Consider the following 18,968-nt stretch of genomic DNA (forward strand, 5'->3'; position numbering starts at 1 on the left):
GTCCAATCGTACCATTTTTTATATGACATTTTGGACTTTAGAGCACTTTATACGACACAATTAATATAATTACCGTCACAAATTAATCGCTGCTAATCCATTTATACGAGTGACATTCGAGGTTAACGACATATGAAATCACGTGATTCGTTTGTCGCTGAATATGAGCGACGAGCGACACGATGAACACTTTATGCTTATGCTCTCTTATGCATTTCATGTGTGAAGCCCTTAAGCGGGAAGCACAGACTCTTGCATAACGCATAAAACATGAGGCATAAGAAAATCAACTAATCAGAGTTCTTTATTTCATGGAAAGGAAGGAAACGAAGGACTTTGATTGGCACATTTTCTTATGCATTATGTGTGCTGCAGTCCTAATGCATTGCGAATAAGAATCTCAACTTGCTAATCAGAATCTTTTCTTTCCTCTCATTCCATGGAAAAGAAGAATTTCGATTGGTTGATTCCCTTATGCACAATGCATTATGAGTTATGCAAGAGTCCGTGCTCCCCGCTTTAGTCCTGATTAGTCCTTGGATCAAAGCCAATCAAAGCGAAACGTTCGGCTGCGTTTCGGCGGGTTCGGCCTCGCACGAGCGCATCCGTTTGTCAGCCAGGGTATCTGTCTGCATGGGTATTTCGCGATACCCAATATACCCAAATATTCTCTAAAACATGGATTCGCCGCCGAACCTGGAGACTGTTTACCAGGCCGTGTTTTCTTTATATAATAATACAAATCCGACCGAACCAGGAAAAGCGTCATTATGGTTGGGAGAATTGCAAAGATCGGTAAGTACATCATCATTTTAAATATCGTTAAGTTTAAAGCTCTCTCCTACATTTAACATTCACGTTGTTACATCAGATAGTGACATATTTCTCGATATAGTTGTGTTAATATCGTCCTGAATAAAAAATATGGAAAGCTGCTTTCTAACCTTAAAACCTGGTTCTACAATGAGTTGGTAGTCCTAAGTCTTATCATTGAATCGGTGAAGTTACTTTACGATTCAATTGGCTGGCCAACAACCACTTTGCATGATTAAATTCACCGATTTTCTTAAGGCTGACCAAATTCGACTTTATTCCTTCCCATTAGTAGAGCTAAATGACTCATTGTACAACTAACAACTAGTAGATGCAAAAAATCAGTCACTTATTTAGATTAAAACTGATTAAGACTTAAGAGTTTCCGACTATCGATTCATTGTAGAATCAGCATAAAGGGAAGAATTATCACACTGTTATAAGAATATATTTTACATATCATCATGTCTGTTCTACAATAACTTGATAATCTAATTGGTAATATAATTGTTAAAAGTGAGTCTGAAGAATAATCGGTGAGTCGGGATTGATTGAAATTGGTAAATCAGCAGAGCTGGGCAGCAGCCAACTTCTAATGTCCGTTTCCACCAATGTAGATTAATTTTAATCTTGGTTCAATTTATTCTTCGTCTTTTTCCAATTCTAAAGATTAGAAAAAGACGAAGAGTAAGTTGAACCGAGATTAAAGTTAATCTACGTTGGTGGAAATAGGCATAAGACTATCGGTTACCGATTCATTATAGATCCACTGTTATGAAAAAAAGTAAAAATTAGATGTAAAGTAATGTTGCACTTTTTGCATAAAGATTTGATATATATTTACACACATATATATATATATATATATATATATATATATATATATAGGTACATGTCTTTTTGTCATTTATTTGATTAGTAATTATAATAGACAACACTCTTTGTGTTAGTAAAACAAATTATTTTTTGTCATTTTATTATAGAGAAATCATTATTTTTATGTTTGCTTATATGTATATGTTTATAGATATTTGCATGGCAAATAGCTGATGAAATGTTACATCAAAGACGAAATATAGAATCTTGTTATTTTGCTGCACAAACAATGCGTACCAAGATCCAGCTCTCTTTCCATGAGTTACCGCAAGAAGCTCATACTTCATTACGAGATTCGTTAATGGAACATATATCACAAATCAATGAACATACTAATTCTGCCATTGTTACTCAGGTATTTATATTCTTTCATGAAAAACTACTTTTATATATTTAAGATTAAAATATAATTATAAAAGATTTTTGTAATTTTATATTCTATAAATTATATAATTTATGTGATTTTTATTCTGTAAATTAATCTTTATTAACGCTGTTAAATCTTCATGCTTACAGTTATGCTTAGCTTTAGCAGATTTGGCCTTACAAATGTCTTCTTGGCAGAAACCAGTTGTAGATTTAATTAATAGATTTGGAGGAAATGCTGCAAACCTTTGGCCATTACTTGAAATAATGACGGTACTTCCAGAAGAAGTAAATTCGAGATCACTTAGGTATAGTACAGCATCTTGCTTATTTGATGTCATAAAATGACAAAAAACAGATTTATTTTATTTTTATATATATAGGCTGGGCGATAATCATAGGGAACATATAGTGCATGAACTTAATGCAAATGCAGATACTGTGACAGAATTTCTGGTATGTATAATATCCATTGTAAATAAGTTAGTTTTTTCTGAATTCAGTTAAAATTAATATTACATGTACTTATAAAATTAGCTGTGTTAAAAAAAAGTTACTCAAATAAAAAACTAACCTAACCTAACCTAACCTAACCTAACCTCATTAAGTGTCAAATTCTGATTTTAAGAAATTTTGTATTACTTACAACTTACATAAATGAACAAATTTAAAAAATAACAGTGGCAAATGATTCTAAGGGATAAAATTATCTTTTATATGTAAAACAATTTTCAGCTTTTTTCGGTATATCAAAAACTATTTGGGATATAAAAAGATGTTTAATACAAAAATTTTTTAATTACAATTATTTACATCAATAACATTTTTTACAAATAATTTTGAAAATATGAATTTAAAAAATTATTTATTAAATTTAATTATATATAATATACAGAGTGCAATTAAAATAAGGTAACAAACTTCGAGGCCGAACTCTCCACACCGAAACATGAAAAATAGTTCGTGAACATACATCCGCAAACTCACTCTTACTGAAATATAGCTTAAAATATTTATTAATTAATGGGAAAAAAAGTAATATTTATTATTTAATATTTATTTTGAATTTTTAATTATAGCAAATGTTCAAAGTATCCCATTTGATTCAATACACACTTGGATTATCGCACTCAAAGATCCTGAGGCAATTCCAGTATATATTCAATAAGCAAAGATGTATTGGTATAGCATATCTTCATTGGCTATTGATATAATTTCATAGACTAAGGATTTTTAAGTATCCTCACAGATAAAAATTAAAAGTTAAATCGGAAGATCATGGGGACCATAATACTTAAACAATTTGAGCTATATTTTGTAACAGTGGATTTGCGAACATATATTTACATGAACTTTTTTCATGTTTAATGTGGGAAGCTCAGCTCTGAAATTTATCTTATTTTAGTCATATGTATATTTTAGTCATATGTATATTTTGGTACATATAAAACTATATTTATAAATACTTACACACATACACACACTCACACATTTTATTTCAACATTGGTATTTCATATATAGTGTAATTGCAGAAAATGTGCCTAAAAAACAGCGGTGATAATTTACAAATCCAAGTTACTATTTTGCGATGTTTTACCAGCTGGATAACTATTCATGCAATACCGCTTAAATCTGTACCCTCGAGCGATGTATTTATGTATGCCTTGGAAGTAAGTCTCTTGAAATTGATAAAATATTTTTGAAAAAACTAATTGTTTTTTATTCGTTTTTATTATATAATAATTTTATTTTTCAGGTACTCAGCAACCAGTCTGTTTCACAACTACACGAAACGGCTACCGATTGTATCTGCGTAATTTTGCAAGCGTTAGGAGAAGATAGCAATACTAATCGTGATAGTGATAATGAAATAAGCGTGCAGTTGCAGCAATTACAATTGTGTCTTTTCACAAGTGTAATGAATTTAGAACAACCATATCACTTATCTGTTGCATATGAAGACATGGAAAAGTAAATTATTTAATTTATTTAAATATATGTTTGTAGTATAAACCTATTTATTAAATATATTACAGGTCTATAAATTATTGTCGAATATTTACGGAACTGGCTGAGACATTTCTAGATATTATGGTGACAGGTACTGAAGGTAGTGAAGATGGAAAGCAGCATTATGCTATACAAATTTTGGATCTTGTCCTCAAGTGTGTCGGTCATCATGATTATGAGGTATTTGAAATATATAGGATAACTCTTTTGTGATAACGCTCGTGTGTAAGTGGAGAATGTATAAATTGAATCGAAAAGTCTTGTAATTTTGTAATTTTTGAAATAATTAAGGAGAAATTAATTACTAAAGAATAAGTATTTGTTGAATAAGTATTTGTTCGATCATATGAAGTTTGCGACAAGCCCAACAATTGTAGTTGCTTAATGCATGAGTTTTTTGTTTTCTTTCTCTGCTTCATGTAACATTGCCATTTGTAATAAACTCCCCACAAACAGAGCGTGTAGGAGATAAGAAAAAAAGGAGATGGAGGAAAAATAATGAGAAAAGAGAAGGAAATTCAGAGTGTTATTGGAAAAGAAACAAAAAGAAAAAAGGGAAGAAGAAAAAAAACTGAAAAAATTGAAGAGAGAGAAAGACATGTAGAAGTATATAGAGAAGTATATAAATAAGAGAGGTAGAAAGATATAGAAGCAGAATATAAGAAAAGGAGAACGGAGAAAACATTTTAAAGAACTCTTGGAGGGCACTGAGAAGAAGAAATACACTACAGAACAGATAACAAGTTATAATGGTACAGATGGAGATAGAAGAAGAGGAATTAAAGAATGAGGAAACAAGTAGGGTGCCAAAAAAAAATTGAACAGGAAGAAGATAGCGGGTATTGACGAGATATCAATGAAGGCTTGGATATATGCAGGAGAGGAATTGAGATTAAAGTTAGCGTGCTTATTGCAGCAGATGTAGAGAGAAGGTACAATGCCACAAGATTGGCAGAAAAATATAATTGTGTCGCTATATAAGAAAGGAGACGAGGAAAAGGTAATAAATTATAGAGGAATATCATTACTCAGTGCATACAATTTATGTAAAGGTGATAGATTGAAAAGAGAGATGGAAACAAAAGGTATGCTACTGGACAAATAGGATTTAGAAGAGGAAGGTCGACGATCGATAATATTTTCATACTGATGCACTTATTACAGAGGGAAAGAAAGCAGGTAGAAGACAGGGAAAAAGTCTTGTTCACGGACTTAAAGGCGACATTTGATAAGGTAGATGAGGACAAATTATAGGAGATCTTAAGAGGTAAAGGAGTAAATACCCGGTAAAGAAGATAGAGAAGATATGCACTGGAACGGAAGTAAGGATAAGAAGGAAGCAAGAATATACGAATACACTTCAGGACAAAGAGAGGAGTAAGACAGGCCTGTGTAATGAGGCCACTCCTGTTTAACTTTTATATCACGGATCTAGATGGCGATTTAGAAGAGAAAAGGATAGAAGAGGAGGCAGGAATAAGTGGAGAAAGGGTGTGGTCATTAGCGTATGCAGATGATATAGTATTGGTAACTAATAATAGGGAGACATTATAGGATATGATGAGCACGTTTAGAAGATTTTTAAGAGAGAAGAAATTAGAGTTATATTGAAGAGGATAAAAATTATGTGTATATAGTTATGGGATAGGGAGACAAAGGAAAGAAAAATGGAATTGAAGGAATAAGGAAATGTAAGGAATTTAAGAATTTATATACCTAGATTTCAATTTAGATAGGAGGAGTGATTATATAAGAGCCAATCTATATCAAGGCTATAAGTAGGAAAGGTAAAATGGTGGTAAGGAAAGTATGGAATCTAGAGAAAAGAATATATAGGAACAATTTTAGAAGAAGATGGATGTTATTTCTGGTGCAAAGTGTGATGGCGTATGGGGTTGGGTAAGGGATTAGAAGAAAAAGGGAGAATTAGAAAGAGTTAATGTTAAACTATGTGAGGTGGATTTTTAGACTTTTGCACACTGAGATACTTAATTATGAGAGAATTGGTAATGTGAATAAACTGAGGATAGGATGAGAAACAAGGATAAGAAAATATGAAGAAAGGACTAAAACGAGTAATGTAGGAAATCTTGTTACGAGATGTTGGGGCGAAAAAAAAGCAAAAGTTCGATTGGGATGATACATGTATATGGTAGAGAAAGAGAAAGGTATTATAATAGAAACGGCTGTGGGGAATGGAATCCGGAGAAGTGAGTGCTCACAGGCAGGAAAGCTTAGAAAAGGATTTAATTGGAAAAGAAAGGAATATACAGAGGCAATGGGAAAGGGAAAGAATTGAGAAAACGAGATGTAACAAGAAACGCAAAAAGATAGTTATTGATGATAGGATATTGAATTGTCTAAAGAGCAAAAACTTCGAAATGAAGAGAGGAGATGAAATGAGAGCGTTAATTAAATTTAGATGCGGAAACTTAAAGGAGAAAAATAAATATTCATTAAGAGAGGAAAAGAGGTGTTTTTTGTGGAACAGATGTAGATAATATAGAGCACTATGTGAAAGAATGTAAAGAAGTAAGAAGAAGATTTGAGGAGTTAAGAGTAGATAAAGAGGAGATATTAAGGAAATTATGGGGAGAAGATCTAAACGAAACAAAAGGAAGAATATTAAGAAAATTTTAAAAAGATAAAGAGAAGAAAAGGAAAAACGAGAGGAGAGGAAGGAACAAGAGCTAAAGAATAGTGATATTCGAAAGAAATATTAAGGAATAGAATGATATTCGAAGTTTAGGTTTAAGAAGAAGGAAAGTAATGTAGGCGGAATTTAAGTCGAGGTTAGTAAGATAAAGCTAAGGTAAGTAGAGACGAGTGAGTTAAAAAGAGCAATTAAGGCAATAAGAAAAGAAAGATAGGAGATAAACAAAGGCTGTGATTTTAAAAGATAGTTAAGTAGTGTAAGAAAAATAGAGTAATAGAGTAATAGGAAATAGGAAGGATAGACAAATGAGAAGTGAGCGAAAGGTATAGATGAATGAATGAGTTAAGGAAAAATTGTAAACCAAGTCCCCTTCTTGGCTTGTAAATATGCTAAAGTGAATAAAATTCTATTCTAGTAAACTCCCCACATGCCTAGTGACCATGATCGCTGGGCATGCATTTGGTAGTCAGTAAAGCGGTTACATGCTTTTATTCAAATCATCTTTAATAATTAATATTTCATTAACTATTGCAAAAATTGCAAAATGATACAGGACTCAGTTTAGTTCTTGTATACGAGGATTGTCACAAGAGTTACTGGATACCCTGTCTATATGTCGATATATTTTATTATATTAAAAATTATAAATTAAGTATCACTGATTGAATAATATCTTTTATTAAGGTTGCACAGATAACTTTTAATCTGTGGTATCGATTATCAGAAGTTCTTTATCAGAAAAATAGTGATGACCTTAATGCCGTATTTCGACCTCGTATTGAGAGATTAATCAGTGCTCTCTGTAGGCATTGTCAAATGGAACCAGACCATGTCAGTATATTTGCTATCAAAATTTTATTAAATATTTTACATGAAATAAAATAGATAATTATACCAGAATTATGTATTGATTATCAGTTGGGTCTCGTCGAAGAAGGAGGAGGAGGAGAAGAATTCGCTGACTTCCGAAATCGCGTATCAGATTTGATAAAAGATGTAGTGTTTGTAGTTGGAAGTAGTCACTGTTTCCGACAAATGTTTTCATCACTGACCGGAGGACCTGGCCCGCAAGGTCAACCTGTACATACACCTACTTGGGACTCGACCGAAGCCGCACTTTTTATAATGCAGGCGGTGGCAAAAAACATTTTACCGTACGTTCTTTTTATATTTGTTACGAGATATCTAAAGATTAAATATAATAGTGTTTTCTTATAACAGAGAAGAAAATGATGTGGTTCCGAGAGTGGTACAAGATATTCTTAATTTGCCGGAAAATACTCATATAGCCGTACGCTATACTAGTATTCTCCTCTTAGGCGAGCTATGTGAATGGCTAGATAGGCATCCACAATTATTAGGTAAGACTTTGATAAATACTTGTCATGTTCGGATATTTCAATGGCATTCATATATACTTTGTATTATTTCAGAACGTGTTTTAAATTTCCTCTTATACTGTTTAAATCAAAGAGGTTTAGGAAGTGCTGCTTCGGGCGCATTATTAAGTATATGTACAGCTTGTCCATTGCACATGACAACGCATTTCTCTGGACTTTTGCAAATAGCACGTTCTCTTGACAATTTTGCTATTAGTAATGACGCAGCTATTGGCCTACTAAAAGGTAAGATAAAATTTTATAAGCTATGTTATAATACAAAGTGTACGCGATTACGGAATATATTATATATGATCGTATTGTATATTGATTAATTATTTTATGGTAAACTGAATGAAAAGCGTTTTGTTTACTGCAGGAGTATCGATCATTTTGGCGAAATTACCACACGAAGAAATTATTCCGGCAATAACAGAATTATGCCGCTTTCAAGCAAGTTCTCTATGGACGCTTCTAGCAAATAGACGTCAAATCGAGAGAGGAACAAAGACTGATCCTGTGATATGGCTGGATAGATTAGCTGCTATATTTAAACATACTAATCCTCAAATCGATGATCCTAATAAACCTCATCCTTGTGAAAGCGTACTCACTGAAGTGAGTGTTATCAAAAATTTAGAAGCGAAATTCTTTATATGTTAATAACATCCATTATGTATATTTATAGATGTGTTGGCCTGTATTGTCCAATGTATGTGAAACATATCAACAAGATGTGAGAGTCATGGAAAGATGTTGCCGATGCATACGTTTTGCGGTACGTTGTGTGGGCAAACATTCTACCCAATTGCTTGAGCCAATTGTAACACAAGTAAGATTATAATATGATATCTAACATCCCAACAATATTATTACTAATGCACTTATTAAATACATACTTGTTTTTTTTTTTTCACAGATTGTACGATTGTATACGGTACATAAACATAGTTGTTTCTTGTATCTTGGTTCTATATTGGTGGACGAGTATGCAACCGACTCAGAATGTGTACTGTTAAATATGTTACAAGCTTTCATCGGTCCCACTTTTGAAATTCTTGAACAAGAAGATGGTTTAAAAAATCATCCTGATACAGTAGATGATCTATTCAGGCTCTGTGCCAGGTATTGTGATAATTAATACTATCGCTTTTATTGAAATTTTGACTGATGTTTCATTCTTTTTATGCAAAAGGTTTCTTCAAAGAGCTCCTATTCCTTTATTATGTTCTCTTGCTATTGGGAGCATTGTAGATTGTGCTATAATGGCTTGCAGTTTGGATCATAGGGACGCTAATAGTTCAGTAATGAAATTCTTTTATGATCTTTTACATAGCGGTCGCAGTTATAAGGTAATTCTTTGTGAATTTTTTAAATGAATATTGAAATAAAATCTCTAATGTGTAATTCACATAGATTAGCTCCAATTATAGATTCTATTTTTTTTTTTTTTTAGGACCGATCAGACTACACGATACGACGACAACTGGTACAAAATATATTGAAAGAAAAAGGCCAAACATTAGTCATAAAGTTACTACATGCTTCAGTGTTTGAATTGTCTTCTTATATGCTGTCTGATGTGGCGGATGTTATTATAGAACTTACCCGAAATGCAGATGTACGTATTTTATTATAGTTTTTATCCTATATGTTTTGCATTTTACATGGAGAAATCATATTTTCTATCAGCTCATGTCAAAATGGTTAGAAGAAGCTATTAAGACAATGCCATCGCAAAATGCAGGCGGAGCTCTTACAGCAACACCCGAGCAACTACTTGAATTTCATTGCATAATTACAAGGTACGTAATATACAACTTTATATCAGTGTAAATATAAATATCGGAAAAATTCATAGTAATTTTTATAAAAAAAATTAATGTTTATATATTTGTTATAAATTATAAACGATTGGTTTAATACCTATTTAAATTATTATGAATTTTTTAGCAATTCACAGAATTTAATTGATTTATGTCGTTTTGTTTTTCATAATATTTAGGTCAGAAACACCGAAAGCCGTCACAAATGCTCTACGAAATTTTGCGCGCCTGTATCGCTAATGCATTTTAATGTATATTTACTTTGTTAAATTCCTCAAAAATTATTTATAAGATCTTCCAGCAAGTTTCGATTAACCTCTCGAAATAACAAAATTTACTATGGAAATCTCGACGCTATACAAATATATTAGGAAAAAGGTACGAAGATTTTTTTATGTTCTTACTATCTATAGCTATGTTTGCAAACTACACGCACGCGCACACGCGCGCGCATACACACACACACACACACACACACACACACACATCTATACACACGTGTATATACTGTATTTGAATATAAAATGACTTTTATAAATATATATCTCACAAAATTCTTTATTCTTTATATATTTATTTTTATCAACTTTCTTTAATTATTACGTATTTATATTAGAAATACATACCTATACATTAGTAGATATTTATTACTAGATATACACAAATATTGACATAAAAGAAAAAAAATTTTTTAATTTTAATGTGTTAATTAATTCTTCGAACAATTTTAAATAGAATATAAAAATTAAATTTTTTTGCAGACATACTATAAATAGTAAACTTACGAAATCCCTTAACACTAGAACAGTGGCGATTTGGGCCTTCTGTTAGATTTGGGCCTTCTTAGGACCGGTTTCATCAACGTCAGTTAACTTAATCGTTAACTAACTGACCAATCGCATTTGCTGTTTAGTAGAATTGACCAATTACAGTTCACAGTTAATCCCATGGAAGATAGAGAACAGGAAGCCGAACTAGGCTTTGAAAAGTGTGGTCAAAATTAGGGTATCAATCATAAAACTTTATCCCTAGGATGGAAAGTGAAAAGTGAAAATTTTTACCATTGAAAATAATGAAGAAATTTTTCGATTTTCACTGAGGGATAAAGTTTCATGATTGATACTCAGATTTCTCATTGGTATTGGTGGTGCTCGGTAGGCGGCGTTCGAATAACAAAACCTCTCTCATATACGCTTACATACAATCACACAATAATCAAAGAATAGATATTCTTTAGGTTTGTTCGCGTCGCATGCTCCAAATTAACCCAGAGAGCACTTGGATCACAGGTAAGGTAGCGGTTAGAACAGTTGCATTCATGTGCTCCAATATTCAGTGACACGAACGGATTTAAGACAAGTAAGCATGTCACCTAACCTAATCCGTGAGACCACACGAACAGGTCGGACATGTGCCTCGTTTCGTTTCAGGTATTTTGTGTTACCTCGATTATTTGAAAAGCGTTTTTATACAAAATAAATGCGCTTTTAATAAATATAAAAGTTATATTATATTGTATTAATATTATTTTATTTTTTAATTTTTCTTTTATTTATTTTATTTTATTATTTTATATTATTAATATTATATTTTTATATTTATATCAAAATTCGCATTTATTAAATGTTTTTATACAAAATTAATCTGAAATACTTTTTTTAATACAGTATGTTTTTAACCATTATGTACGCGTGCGTAATATGCTCCAATCATACCATCTTCTGAGGTGAGGCAAATGGAGCGTACTCTTAATTGATCCATGGAGTATGTTCTAACGCGACGCGAACATCTAGTCATCATATTAGTTTTGGTGATGCGAACGTATTCGAGCGTGTTGGGCACATTGGAGCGTGCAACGCGAACAAATATTTTGATATCATTTGATAATAACAAGAAGACATAAATTGTCATTAAAATTGCGTGAAGAACAGACCATTCTTCACGTAAAATACGACCTATGAGAACGATGTCAAACAGAAGCGACATCTAAATGGAACTACTACATGAGCTGAAAAGTCCCGGGATTTTTAATGAAACAAGCGTTTTTTGGGCAAAGTTATATTTATTCCTCAACATAGTTGCCTTCGAGGGCGATACACTTGGTATAGCGATTTTCCAACATTTCGATGCCCTTTCTGTAGTACGAAACGTCCAAGCCTTCGAAATACGCCTCGGTTTCCGCGATGACTTCCTCATTCGATGTGAATCTCTTTCCCCGGAGCCACCGCTTGAGCTTTGGAAACAGGTAATAGTCGCTGGGGGCCAAGTCTGGAGAATACGGTGGGTGAGCAACTAATTCGAATCGTAATTGGTCCAATTTGACCATTACTTTCAAGGACGTGTGTGACGGTGCGTTATCGTGATGGTACAGAACTTTTTTCTTCGCCATATGGGGTCGTTTTTTCTTTATTTCGTCGTTGAGTTTGTCCAATAACGCTGCATAATACTCTCCCGTAACTGTTCTTCCCTTCTGCAGGTAATCGATGAAGATTATGCCATGCGCATCCCAAAAAACGGAAGCCATAACCTTCTCGGCCGAGCGTTGGTCTTTTGGCCGCTTTGGTCGGCTTTCGTGGCTTTTCAGCCACTCTGCAGACTGCCTATTGGACTCAGGCATATGGTAATGGACCCACGTTTCATTCATCGTCACAAAACGTCGAAAAAAGTCCGCTCGATTACGCTGTAACAACGCCAAACCGACCGTTGAATCATCAACACGCTGCTGTTTTTGATCGATGGTCAGCAAACGCGGCACCCATTGTGTCAATAGCTTTTTCATCTCCAAAACATCGTGCAAAATGTATCCCGCCCGTTCTTTTGAGATGCCCACGGCCTCAGTTAACTCGCGCAACTTCACTTTACGATCACTCAAAACGATTCGATGCACTTGCTTTACGATTTCCGCATTCGTAGCCTCTTTTGGCCTTCCAGAGCGAGGTGCGTCTTCGGTGCTTGTACGACCCATTTTAAATTCACTAAACCACCGATAAACTGTTGTTCTCGAAGGAGCAGATGTGGGATAACATTTCTGCAACCATTTCAATGATTGTCCAGAAGTTTTTCCCATCAAAAAACAATGTTTGATCAAGATGCGATATTCCTGTTTTTCCATTTTTTTTACGAAGGCGAAAGTAACGCCACTTAAACGACTGTAGCTTGTAAACGAATGAACGAAAGGTCATGAAACTTCATACATAAACTAGTGACAGATGAACCTCTCGAAATGAATCATGTTCATTTTCTAGTGGCACCACCTATTAAAAAATCCCGGGAATGAACTTTTCAGCCCATGTAGTAATTTATAGCGTTTTCTATCACCCACTAGTGCAACATTCAGACAATGTATCGTGTTTCCATAGCTAGTGGTAAGCGAACTCATTTGGTGTTTTTCCGTGATTACGGTCCAAATTTTATGCATAAAGTGGGATTTTGCTATACCGTCTCAAGGGACAGTATAGAGTCATAATGTTTTCACTGAATCATAGCGTTTTCACTGAGTAACTTTGCACCTGTTGCGTGTGAGTGCTGCACTACAAAAGTATACATACACCATAGTGTACACTACTTCATGCTATCGTGTTTAATTTTGCTGCCGGTTGACTTCCATTTTCAAATTTTTAATGTCATACTAGCTCCACACGGTCTCTTTGAGATCGTGTAACAAAACCTCACTTCATGCATAAAATTTGCACTACACTATAGCCACGGAAACACGTTACACTGAATGAGTTCGCCTACTACCAACCAAGGAAACATGCTACACTGTTGGAATGTTGCACTAATGGGCGATAGTGCAGCTAGAGAAAACGCTATCAGTGTGACATTTAAAATTTGAAAATGAAAATCAAGCGGGAATAGAATTTTAGCGCAATAATGAAGTAGTGTACATTGCAGTGCATTAATTCGCTGGATTATAGTAGCGGCTATAGTAACGATGTTTATTTTTTACTCAAATGCTATCAACTTTACAAAAAAACTGCAAGAGATAAAAATCATTAATTTTCTTCTCATAAAACTCTAAGAATTTTTTCAGAATTTTTTATCAACTTTTTAGTACTGCATTTTTTTATTTTCGATTAAGTCAGGCCGCTATTATGACCCAGCGAATTAATGTACTGCATTATACACCATGGTGTGCACCACTCTAATGCAGCTGATAGCATTTTTCACTAGGCCACATTGAAGCATCAAAAATTCATTCAGCAGCACTATACGAGGCTGCCAAAAGTGCGAGTTTCTTGCACTCTCAACTAAACACATGTTCGACCTTAGTGCGGTTTTATAGTGCACATTTGCCGCTACATTTGATAATATAAAATATTGCGTATTTCGATACAGAAGTATTTATGCAGGATACATGTCTATTATGCATACATGTCTACTATTTTGTAAACTGTTCTGGAAACGCGAAAACAACTTTTCAACATTAACGTAACTACTGATATTATTATATAATGTCCTAGTAAAGAATTTTTCATGTATTATATAAATTATTATATAAATATATATTCTTGTGAGGCTTCCACGGATGCTTTCTATATAAAGATTATACGTTTCGCAGGTTTTCTTCATGTTCAGATCCATTCTTGGAATGCCAACGTTTCGTGAACCTTGCAATTCACTTCATCAAAGTGAACAGCCTGATATTTCAGGCTCAAGGTATTAAGCTACTCTTCGCCCTGATGAAGTGCAAGGTTCACGAAACGTTGGCATTCCAAGAATGGATCTGATCACGGAGGAAATCCGCGAAACGCATAATCTTTATATATAAATATATACAAACGTATATATATATATATATATATATATATATATATATATATATATATATATATATATATAAAATTACATAATATGTATATAATACGACATATTTCATATGTTCATATATGTCCATACATCTTTCTTTTGTAGAATTATTGTTTAATATGATAAAAATAATGAGAAAATGTAAGAAATAATTAAAAGAATAGGTTGCGAAAATGATCTTGTTAATTATTTTTTTTTACGTTTTCTCATTATTTTTCTTATACTAATAAATTTAGAGTGTCTGGGCTTAAGACTGCGTTCCGTTTCACGCATATGTGCGTAATGCATCCTTGTTTAACATTCTATGAATAACAAGGATAAAAGATGCATTATGCATGAAACGGAACGCAGTCTTAAATCCCAGACACAATGCGAAGGAATAGCGATAGCGATAGAAATAACACGATTTCATCTCAAACTGTATATTCCAGTGTATCTGATTTCTGATAGGTTGATCGTATTATTTCTATCGCTATCACTATTCCTTTGCATTGTGTCTGGGGCTTAAGGCTGCGTTCTGTTTCACGCATGATGCATCTTTTATCCTTGTTATTCACCGAATGTTAAACAAGGATAGATGATGCATTACGCATATCATGCGTGAAACGGAACGCAACCTAAATTTATTAGTGTAAGAAAAATAATGAGGAAATGTAAAAAAAAGTAATTAAAAAGATTTTTGCAACTTATTTTTTTAATTATTTCTTACGTTTTCTCATTATTATTATTTTTATCATATTAAATAATAATTCTACAAAGAAATGTATGGACATATTAGGTGTTGGAATTAATTCGTAGCGTTTTTAATGAAAGAATGTTATTTATTTCACATGAGCATTAAAAAATACATTAATGAAAGTACTTCCCATCACTTGTAAAACGCTACGAATTAATTCCAACACCTAATATATAAAATATGCCATGTTGTATATACATATTATACAATTATATACATTTATATATATTTATATAATGATCATACATGAAAAACCAGGATATATTGTATTGGATCATCTAAAAAGTATCCGCGGTACTTTGTTACTAGATATATGATCATCAACACACATCTAGTGACAAAAAACCGCGGATACTTTTTAGGTGACCCAATATAATAATATCTGCAATTATATTAATGTTGTAGTTTAAAAGTTGTTTTCGCGTTTCCCGAATAATAGTTTACAAAATGGCTTTACAAAAGAAAGAGTATATGCGTATATATCCATATGGATCGTGTGTCCACGGACGTATTTCATAATTATATATAATATGTTATTTATATATATATATATATATATATATATATATATATATTTATGTATGTTCATATTATACATGAAAAATTTTTACCGTTTTAGATACTATTGTTTCACGTTAATACCATAATCTGCAAAAATAATGAAAACATTATATGTACTTACTTCCTTATCCGTTATGTACTATTTTAATATCATTTTTTATCTTTCCATGGATTTTTTTTTTAAATAATTTCTTTTCAGATGATGAAGAAAGCAAATCTGGCAGTTCAAATGCTAATCGTGTATCCCGCGCAGCCATATTGCATTGATCTGGTACGATCTCTCGGAGCTCGTGTCGAATTCTTGCACTAACATGCAAAAATTCAATATTAGGATTTCTAATGAAACATCGCGCACCGTTTTCGCACTACGCACTGAAACGCCCAGTAAAACACGTTACCTGCGGCGAGTGCGCATCAGTTTTCCCAGTGAAAAACGGATTACATGACATTTTCCTGAAAAACTAGACTAGAAAATTTGTACTAACAAAAACCCCTAGGCAACACGATTTTAATTTATACGGATTTTAATTTATACGGATTAGTAACATCATTGAAGTAGTAAGTCCATAAGGATGAAATCACACAGTGCGGAAAACAACTGCGGAATAGAGAATGCGTCATAGAAGCAACCAATCAGCGTTCTTCTGCGTTGTTTCGAATAGCGTTAATTGATTATTTCAATGATGCATTCTCTATTCCGCAGCTCTTTTCCGCACCGTGTGATTTCATCCTAAGTCCACAAAGCCCTAATACTCTACAAACTAATACTCGTATGCATAGTCAGGTTTTATATTTAAAGCTTCCTTAAATTTATCTTTAGATTACGAATTATTTCATTGGCTAAGCATCTAAAGATAAATTTAAGGAAGCCTTAAATTTATAGCCTAAATATAATACTAATAAGATCTGACTATGAATACATGCGTTCTACGCACAATAGAAGGAATAAGGAATTAGGAATAAAGAATAAACGATTTTAACCTATCAGAAATCAGATACATTAGAATACATGATTTCTGATAGGTTGAAATCATTTATTCTTTATTCCTAATTTCTTATTTTTTCTCTTGTGCACAGGGCCTTATGGACTTACTACTTTAACAGCCTAGTTTCCACCGAGAGTTTAATCCAGATCAGAATATAAGAGCCAACCAACTACAGTCAAGCATAAACTACAGTCAAACCTAACCCTGTCGTTCGACTGTAACAGAGGAATATTCGACTGTAGTTGGTTGGTTTTTACATTCACATAGTGTTACTAAGACTGTGTTCCAAAATTCACTGCCAGCGCTGAAAATCTACAGTTTATATATGCTATACATTTTCAGCACTGGTAGTGATTTTGGAACACACACCTAATCCATAAAATTAAAATAGTATTGCCTATTTTTGTTAGTACCAATATTTTCCAGTCTAGTTTTTCGGGAAAATGTTATGTAACTGAAAATTATCCCGACTCAATATATAGCGTTATGTATACGTTCTGTATTAATTACACAAATTTACTGATTTAAAAACAAATTTTCTGCTTTACAAACACAAATTCACTGCTTTTAAAACAAAAATTTGCTGCTTTAAAAACACAAATTCTATGCTTCACAAACAAATTTACTGCGTTAAAACACAAAGTTTAAAAATACAAATTCACTACTAATGCAAAGAATTTGTATGTTTAAAACAGTGAATTTGTATATTGATTAAAGCAGAATGTGTACATAGCGCTATATTGAGTCAGGATGATAAATATTTTAACTTTTAAAGTCTTCAACTTTATTTAATAACTTAATTCACGAAGCTGACCGTTGTTTTGTCAGATTTTTTTGAGTGAAAATGCATCAAATAAGTATATGTTTATTAAGATTTTAGGTAGGGTGGGGTATTTTAAATAATTATCGAGAATATATGATGTGAAATTTCTTTTTAAATTAAATTTATACATTCTGTCATGATATTTATAATTAAAATGTTGAACTTTAAATTTCAGAATAAATAACACATAGTGATACATGGCAGAAATCTATTGTCTCCTCACTATAGATTACAAAGATTAGGTTTAATATTTTTTGAAGCTAGAAAATGAACGTTTCAGTGTCGCATGAAAAAGCATCCTAAGTTCCAATATTGATTTTTAGCTTTTAAAAACTAAAGTTTAAAAAATAAAAAGCGAAGAAACGCTCCATCAAAAGGAAGAAAGCGATAGCTTTAGCTTCTCAGCGTCGGATGTGAATTGTGACGGAAAGAGGATAAACACCAGCTTTTCAACGCTCGCATGAAAAAGCAGCTTAAGAGCTAGAATAGAGCAAAAACTCTATATTAATAAAAAAATCTCTATATTAATAAAAGTAGCGTAAAAGTCCGCCATATTGGCTCTATTAACCTTATCAATAATACTAAGCGCTTATTGGACTACAGACAATTACAACGAAAATGGCAGTCGAAATAGCTAATTAAAAAGGTGTCAGCATTTCGACTCAGATCAAAGAAATGCGCTACTTTTATTGAATGTTCTTCAACAACGTATATAGATGACACAGTGTAACAATGGCCTAGTTTCCATCGAGGGTTTAATCCGAATCAGAATGTAAGAACCAACCAACTACAGTCGAATATTCCCATGTCATTCGACGAATAAGGGAATACTCGATTATAGTTGCTTGGTTTTTACATTCTGATCCGGATTAAACCCTCGATGGAAACTAAGCCATTGTTACACTGCTTGCCACTGTAAAAAACTAAGTACAAGCATGTAAAATATGTCAATGTTATCAACTTTTCAAAAAATTATTTGATAGCTGTACTTATTTTGCAATAAAATTTTCAAAAATCGCCAATTCTGAAAAAATCATAATTTAAGTCTAAATAAAGATCATAAATCTATTATTGATAGGCAATATATAATTATAAGAATAAGAATGGAAGACTGCAATGCATTCTA

General features: G+C 32.8%; 1 protein-coding gene across 1 annotated transcript; it reads left to right on the forward strand.

The window, feature by feature from the left end:
- Tnpo-SR (transportin 3) lies at window positions 1-10,481 on the forward strand. The gene is made up of 18 exons (XM_011057145.2): window positions 1-795; window positions 1,841-2,044; window positions 2,206-2,363; window positions 2,439-2,511; window positions 3,589-3,726; window positions 3,813-4,027; window positions 4,093-4,246; window positions 7,407-7,553; window positions 7,641-7,876; window positions 7,944-8,083; window positions 8,156-8,347; window positions 8,481-8,719; window positions 8,790-8,933; window positions 9,021-9,226; window positions 9,297-9,453; window positions 9,558-9,722; window positions 9,794-9,906; window positions 10,107-10,481. Exons 1-18 carry the CDS (start codon window positions 679-681, stop codon window positions 10,165-10,167), a joined length of 2,859 nt encoding a protein of 952 aa, XP_011055447.2. The 5' UTR covers window positions 1-678; the 3' UTR covers window positions 10,168-10,481.
- The last annotated feature ends 8,487 nt before the right edge of the window (window positions 10,482-18,968 follow it).

The sequence above is a fragment of the Acromyrmex echinatior genome, chromosome 14 (genome assembly GCF_024713525.1).
Source record: "Acromyrmex echinatior isolate Ae372 chromosome 14, ASM2471352v2, whole genome shotgun sequence".
Classification (NCBI taxonomy): Eukaryota; Metazoa; Arthropoda; class Insecta; order Hymenoptera; family Formicidae; genus Acromyrmex; species Acromyrmex echinatior.

Bases quoted from the DNA above. Each gene is read 5' to 3' on its own strand.
- Tnpo-SR (XM_011057145.2), top strand. From the start codon at position 679: ATGGATTCGCCGCCGAACCTGGAGACTGTTTACCAGGCCGTGTTTTCT. The intron at 8,348-8,480 runs GTAAGATAAAAT...TGTTTACTGCAG, and splicing joins AGCTATTGGCCTACTAAAAG to GAGTATCGATCATTTTGGCG. The intron at 9,723-9,793 runs GTACGTATTTTA...ATTTTCTATCAG, and splicing joins AACTTACCCGAAATGCAGAT to CTCATGTCAAAATGGTTAGA.